Here is a 7,500-nt window from a genome sequence, read left to right on the forward strand (position 1 = left end):
TTTGTGAATGGCCAGGAATAGTTTTCAGAAGATGCCGGGTTGGCCCTTACATCGCGTGCTTCTGGCACACATTAATCTCGCTCTCATATCGTCCTCCAATATGAATAAACTTATATTCATGATGATCAAATATAATACAATAATTCAAACTCGTATCTACCTGCGATTTAATCACATATGGGACTTTGTGGAGCCAAGGTAAAAACGTGGTCGGGGAACAAAGCCGAGAGTTTTAAAAAAATCGTTTTAAAGCAACTTCCCAGGTCTCGAATTCTCGGAAGTTGAACGTCTTGCTCGAGTGCTTTGTGAGAATTGCATCTGCAACCTCGGCTATGGTGAGCTTATTGATTAGCAAGGTTTGGGTGTGTCTTTATAACCCAGTGTATTTACCGTCTCTTTTAATTGTTGTATCGAGTCATCTGCTGTAATGTAGGAATTCGTTTTTTCAGGTGGTTTAACTTAACCATATGGCAGTTATGTAGGATGCTTTGAGGATTTTTTAAGACCATATGTTTTGTTTTCATTGAAGTGTAATCTTATGAAAGCTGCATGATCAAAATTATTGATTATTTTTAACCATGTTATGTGCAAGGTTCAATTCTTAGCAGCCAGTTAAGAAATTAAAAGGTTTTGGGTGTAAAGTGCAGTTGACTGATAATGTCCTTTTTGTATCTTTATCCTGTAGGAATAGATGTCTTTGTGATCCTCTTAGGAAGTCTATATTCCTGTAGTTCTGAAACTTGATTAGTTTACAACCATTTCTAAGAAAAAATAAGCAATTACTTGCCTTCCTACTTGCCTCGAACCAGGATTGTTCCTGGTTCGACTTCTCAATGGAAGGAGATTAATGTGATGCATCCCAAAATCTTGACCCATCATTGGTCAAGGTTTTAGAAATGTAGTTCTACAAATGAATGGCTCTTAGTTACCAATGTGTTTTGGAAATTTTTAGAATCATTTTAATACTTTTGTATACTTTATATATATCTTGGCATGTTACTTGTATCATGAGAAACCTCTAGCTATTTCACTGGTTTGTTAGTTTAGTCTTGATTACCACATTTATGTAACTGTTTACTGATGAAGGAAGTCTTGACAAACTTCTGCATGCTATAGATTACTGGCTTATGTGGAACCTCCAATATAACTTCTATGGTTTTAAGGATTATAGTTTGCTGTTGGCTAAAGTAGGCTTTAGATTATCCCCTAAAATCCAGCCGGACCCGCCAACCACAACTACGACCCCCCAACCCCCAGCCACCCCCCACACCTGTTGATGTGACCTTTAAACAACCAAAACCATCAAGCAAGGGGTTTCGCCCTCCTACTTATTTCCTTTTACAGGCATAGCGCCTCGGCTTTTCTTCCCCTCCTTACTCTAAGGCCTCTCTTCTCCCTTTACTCCAGTTCCCAGTTCCCTAAAATCCATGAGCCATACCACCCCCAGGCATTGCGGTTAATAACACTAGATACCGATTTCAATGGCCAAAATTTTGGTCAAAATTGTCATTTACCCAGCTATTTGCCTTTAATAAAAAAAAAAAAACTTTAATAATTAAGTTAAAAAAGATATATATATATATAATAGTTTATACTAGTGCTTACTGGTGAAATTAAAATTTTCTCATTGGTGCTGTATATTACCTGAATATTGTTAGGAAGGTCTGCAAATACTGGACTCCTTGGCTTCATGGGTGTAGTTCATTGACCTTGTCAATGGTGCAAGCAATTGTTTGGATTAATTGTAAATGTTGGTAGTTGGGACTCATGGGTAATTTAGCTATAACTAATGTCCTGTAATCCCACTAGCCTATTTTTATAGAGCTATGATATACAAAAGTAAATTTTCAAGGATTACCATTTTTACTCTGCGAAAGGAAAATATTGGGAAGCATTCCATCAGCATTAGTTATCCTTTTGAGTGAAAACATACCTAGATTTTATATTGGTCACAGGACTGCCTGCTGTATAGGTTCAACCACTTTGAATATTTTAGTTTATAGTATTAAACGACCCTTTTCAAGAATTATTCTCCATGTGGTCTGGTTCTGTATAGTTAGTACTAATTGATTTATCTATGGATTTATCTGACCAAGTCTTAATTTCCGATAAACTTGCTTGAAGCATAAATTTAGTGTGGCTTGGCTTCTTAGGGTTTCCTGCCATTAATCCTATCACGTATTGGTAAGTGAATGGTCATAGTTAAACCGCAACATACATTTTTATGCTTTAGAGTAGTGGGCATTTTTAGATGTTACTAATGATTGAACCAATTTCCAGGTGAACTTCACAGTGGAAGAGATCCGTGAGTTGATGGACAAGCGGAGGAACATCCGTAATATGTCCGTCATTGCTCACGTTGACCACGGAAAATCTACATTGACCGACTCCCTTGTATCGAAGGCGGGTATTATTGCTTCGTCTCGAGCAGGAGAAACTCGCTTTACGGATACCAGAAAGGATGAACAGGAACGTTGCATTACCATCAAGTCTACGTAAGTTACTCCGACATTTGCACACTGTTTTATTGAATTGAAAGTGATGATTGTCTCGTTCGTATGAATGATAGTTGGTCATCTAGATTATAATTTAGACACCCTGATTTTAAAACCAATCTTGTATTGGTTAACACAGGTTTGCTCTTCTTCTGATTTCATTTTTATCCCCCCCAACAGTGCCATCTCTATGTACTTCAAGCTGAGTGAAGAGAACCTCGCCCTCATTAACAGCACTGACCAGAAGGAGCCTGGTGAGAGTGGTTTCCTTGTCAACCTTATTGATTCTCCTGGTCACGTTGATTTCTCCTCTGAAGTAACAGCTGCTCTCCGTGTAACTGATGGTGCCCTCGTCGTGGTGGACTGTGTCTCTGGTGAGTGCAAAGACAATAAAATTCTTGATGATTTTGGCAGTTTTAGAGTTACCCCTTATTATAAAGTTACAATATCTAAACAGAAATTATACTTCAGGCGTGTGTGTGCAGACTGAGACTGTACTGCGTCAGGCTATTGCTGAGCGTATCAAGCCTGTTCTGTTCATGAACAAGATGGACCGTGCCCTCCTTGAACTGCAGCTTGAGCAGGAGGAATTGTACCAGACATTCCAGGTTTGTATGCCATTTTAGTTTCTTTGATGAAAAAGAAGAAAAATACTGATTTATGATTCTGAATCTTGCAGTGATAGAGATTGTTGAAAGATAATTTTTCTTCTAGCGTATTGTTGAGAACGTGAACGTCATCATTGCCACTTACAATGACGATACTGGACCCATGGGTGAAATGCGTGTTGACCCCAGCAAGGGATCTGTTGGCTTCGGCTCTGGTCTTCATGGATGGGCTTTCTCTGTCAAGGAGTTTGCTGACATCTACTCTTCCATGTTCAAGGTTCCTGCTGGAAAGCTCATGAACAAGTAAGTCCTCAATGGTCACTCAATTAAATTATCCCTCTGAAATTTGTTCATTGGCATCAGGCTTGGGTAATAATCTGGACCACGTAACTGGGAAGGTCATGTTATTAATGAGACAATAATGTGCAAGTGTCAATTTCTAGTATTTCAGTCAAAAATGTTTATTTGGAATCTTGGTCTTTGCAATACTTGAAGCATGTCACTGCAGTTATGAAATTGGTTACAATTAGGTTTTAACCATTGATTACTTGCCTTCCAACTTGCCTCGAACCAGGATTGTTCCTGGTTCGACTTCTCAATGGAAGGAGATTAATGTGATGCATCCCAAAATCTTGACCCATCATTGGTTAAGGTTTTAGATATGTAGTCTACAAAATATAAAAAGCTTAAGTGATTAACCAGTGACACGTTCAACAGTTTGTACACCATTTAAATTATACTAGGTTGAGGCTGAACACCCACCCCCCTATTTTACCAAGCTGTAATGCGCAGAACTTTAAAATATATGATCCTTATTTCAGGCTCTGGGGTGAGAACTTCTTCAACAAGAAGACAAAGAAGTGGTCTACTAACAAGAGCGCTGACAATGAGCGTGCCTTCAATACTTACATCTTGGACCCCATTTTCAAGCTCTTTGATGCTATCATGAACTTCAAGGTAACTTTAATGATACTGTATTTTTCATTGAAAATTATAATTGCTGATTTTACTCCCAAATGATTGATAGGAAATGTTAGTCTACTACCCTTCCACCTTGCCTCGGGTCAGGATTGTTCCATCTCGACTTTCTGTGGAAGGAGAGAAATATAGTGCATCCCAAAATCTTTACCATCTGATTGGTTTTAGGTTTCCAAAATGCATCTCACAAAATTAAGATTAAATTTAGCTGATACACTTGTGCATAAACCTATGGCATGTATTTTTACTCCACTTGATTATAACCCATTGATAGCAGATGCCATGATTTGCTGTCAAGGCAGCATCGGTCATAAATGTGGACGGCACCGTGCCATTCAATGTAAACCTGCTACATGACTAAACCCATTGGCAGCAGTATTAATAAAATATGTAAAGTTGAACCTTTTTATGCCTCCTTTGCAGTTCAGTCAAATGAAGTCAAATGAATGTCTAAACTTTCATGCCAAAATTTAAGTTTCTTTGGCCTTTGTTGCTAGCCAGTGCTGCAAAGCTGTGGTAAGATCCCAACTCTGTGCCTGCTATTAGACTATAGTAAACCTTCCATCACAGAGCAGGAAGCTTAATGTATTTAAAGCTTATATTACATATAGTTAGTATTCAGATGGCCGGCCACTCAAGGTTAATTACCAGGATAACTTGTACTATTGTATTAAATGATTTTGCTCAATTTTTTTTTTATCTACCTTGTAGATCTGGGTCTGGTAAACCAGCAATTTAGAAAATTAGTAGTTATCACTTTAAACTTAACTTTTCAGAAAGACGAAACTGCCAAGCTTCTGGAAACCCTGAAGATCAAGCTGGTTCCCGATGACAGGGAAAAGGAAGGAAAGGCCCTTCTCAAAGTTGTCATGAGGTCTTGGCTTCCTGCCGGAGACACGCTTTTCCATATGATCACCATTCACCTTCCATCCCCTGTGACTGCCCAGAAATACCGTGCTGAGATGCTGTATGAAGGTCCATCTGATGACATTGCTTGCACTGGCATCAAGAACTGTGACTCTGATGCACCTCTTATGATGTACGTGTCAAAGATGGTACCAACATCAGACAAGGGTCGCTTCTATGCCTTCGGTCGTGTCTTTGCTGGTAAGGTCGGCAGTGGTCAGAAGGTCCGTATCATGGGCCCCAACTACGTCCCAGGAAAGAAGGAAGATCTCTTCGAGAAGGCCATCCAGAGGACCATTCTTATGATGGGTCGCTTCGTTGAAGCTATTGAGGATGTCCCTGCTGGTAACATCTGTGGTCTGGTTGGTGTTGACCAGTACCTTGTCAAGACTGGTACCATCACTACCAGCAAGGACTCCCACAACATGAAGGTGATGAAGTTCAGCGTGTCGCCTGTTGTGCGTGTGGCTGTTGAACCCAAGAACCCATCTGACTTGCCCAAGCTTGTGGAAGGACTCAAACGGTATGTATAATGTAATGTATAATGTAGATATTGTGCAAGAAGGTGGCTTAATGATTGCTAAATTATAAACATGTGACTTGTACATATTTATTGATACTTCTTTTATTTCAGTCTCTCCAAGTCTGACCCTATGGTGCAATGTATCATTGAGGAATCTGGTGAGCACATCATTGCTGGAGCTGGTGAGCTTCATCTTGAGATTTGCCTCAAGGTAGGTCTTCTAATTTTTCTAAATTTGTATTTAACTTGTAATTGCATAAAACATTGTATTTTAATAATTTATCTCCAAAGGATTTTTCCTTTGCCATTTTTTCCCATATGATAATTCTTGAATATTGACCATGCTACTTGCCTCTTCCTAGGATCTTGAAGAAGACCATGCTTGCATTCCTCTCAAGAAGACCGACCCAGTTGTATCATACAGGGAAACCGTTAGTGCTGTATCTACTGAGCTTTGTCTCTCCAAGTCTCCCAACAAGCACAACCGTCTGTACATGAGGGCCCTGCCCATGCCTGATGGACTTGCTGATGACATTGAGGATGGCAAGGTCACTCCCCGTGATGACCCCAAGGCCAGGAAGTCTTACCTGTGCGAGCACTATGAGTTTGATGCCACTGATGCCATGAAGATCTGGACTTTCGGCCCCGAGTCTACTGGAGGTAACATCTTGGTCGATGTAACCAAGGGAGTACAGTACCTTAATGAAATCAAGGATTCCTGCGTTGCTGGCTTCCAGTGGGCAACCAAGGAAGGTGTCCTCTGCGACGAGAACATGCGTGCCGTTCGTTTCAACCTTCACGATGTAACCCTCCACGCTGACGCTATCCATCGTGGTGGTGGCCAGATCATTCCCACAACTCGTCGTGTACTGTACGCTAGCGTCCTCACAGCTGAGCCCCGTCTTCAGGAGCCAGTATACCTCTGTGAGATCCAGTGTCCTGAGGCTGCCGTCGGTGGTATCTATGGTGTACTCAACAGGCGTCGTGGTGTTGTGTTCGAGGAGAACCAGGTTGCCGGTACACCCATGTTCGTTGTCAAAGCTCATCTTCCTGTCAACGAGTCCTTCGGCTTCACTGCAGATCTTCGCTCCAACACAGGTGGACAGGCCTTCCCACAGTGCGTGTTCGATCACTGGCAAGAAATGCCCGGCAATCCCATGGATAACACCGGAAACAGCAAACCCTACACCATCGTCTGCGACACTAGGAAGAGGAAGGGCCTGAAAGAGGGTCTTCCCGATTTAGCCAACTACCTGGACAAGCTGTAATCACAATATTCACATACCATAGATATATAATCCTAAGGTTTTATTTACTATATATGTTACGGTGATTACAATAAAGTGGAAGGGAGTCGCAGCTCTGTTTACTCAATGATTTTGTTTTCAAAGCCTGTGAAATAGGGTATGATGGAAGTGATAAAAGAAACTTAATGTTATAACATTATATTTTTCGGAGAATTATTATATTTTAGTTTGGATTAAAAACTATTTTGCGGAACTGAAAATGTAAGGATAATTTGCTGCACAGGGAAGGCTGTTACACATTAAATCATAAGAAAATGATGACAAGTGTTTGTCCTTAATAATTTCCTTTTAATATAGCTACTTCATAAAACGGCTAAATTTTAACTAAATCGGTGACACTACACTACCCATATTAGGTGTCGTATATTCTATATGTATTTAATTATCCCCCTCACGACGACTCCTGAAAGTAATTTACGTGAAAGCCAGTAATGTCTCATTCGACTTCAATATTTGCTACATTATCCGTCCGAGGGTTGATTAAACCATATTTACGTAATGGCAATTAAACTGACTTGAAATAATGAATTTCTAAAGGCTTTTAAATCCTGCCTGCCACCCACCTGAAATAACTTGCGCTTTAGTGCAAATGTCGAAGCGTTTTAGTTTAATTAAACTACGAGCGTTGGCCATGCAGCAAGTTAAATTGCGTTGACTGGAGAAGGAAAGCACACTAGTGAAAT

At 40.3% G+C, this 7,500-nt stretch overlaps 1 protein-coding gene across 1 annotated transcript in view; it reads left to right on the forward strand.

Moving 5' to 3' along the window:
- The window catches only part of eEF2 (eukaryotic translation elongation factor 2), a 7,446-nt gene extending 562 nt beyond the window's left edge, over positions 1-6,884 (forward strand). Inside the window, exons 2-9 of the mRNA XM_043015411.2 lie at positions 2,281-2,495; positions 2,676-2,869; positions 2,967-3,103; positions 3,210-3,406; positions 3,925-4,060; positions 4,858-5,510; positions 5,622-5,721; positions 5,873-6,884. Coding sequence (XP_042871345.1) covers positions 2,281-2,495; positions 2,676-2,869; positions 2,967-3,103; positions 3,210-3,406; positions 3,925-4,060; positions 4,858-5,510; positions 5,622-5,721; positions 5,873-6,778 — 2,538 coding nt within the window. The 3' untranslated portion in view covers positions 6,779-6,884. The remainder of the gene's footprint in view (positions 1-2,280; positions 2,496-2,675; positions 2,870-2,966; positions 3,104-3,209; positions 3,407-3,924; positions 4,061-4,857; positions 5,511-5,621; positions 5,722-5,872) is intronic.
- The last annotated feature ends 616 nt before the right edge of the window (positions 6,885-7,500 follow it).

The sequence above is a fragment of the Penaeus japonicus genome, unplaced genomic scaffold (genome assembly GCF_977035675.1).
Source record: "Penaeus japonicus unplaced genomic scaffold, GWHDUDI00000001_assembly GWHDUDI00000010, whole genome shotgun sequence".
Classification (NCBI taxonomy): Eukaryota; Metazoa; Arthropoda; class Malacostraca; order Decapoda; family Penaeidae; genus Penaeus; species Penaeus japonicus.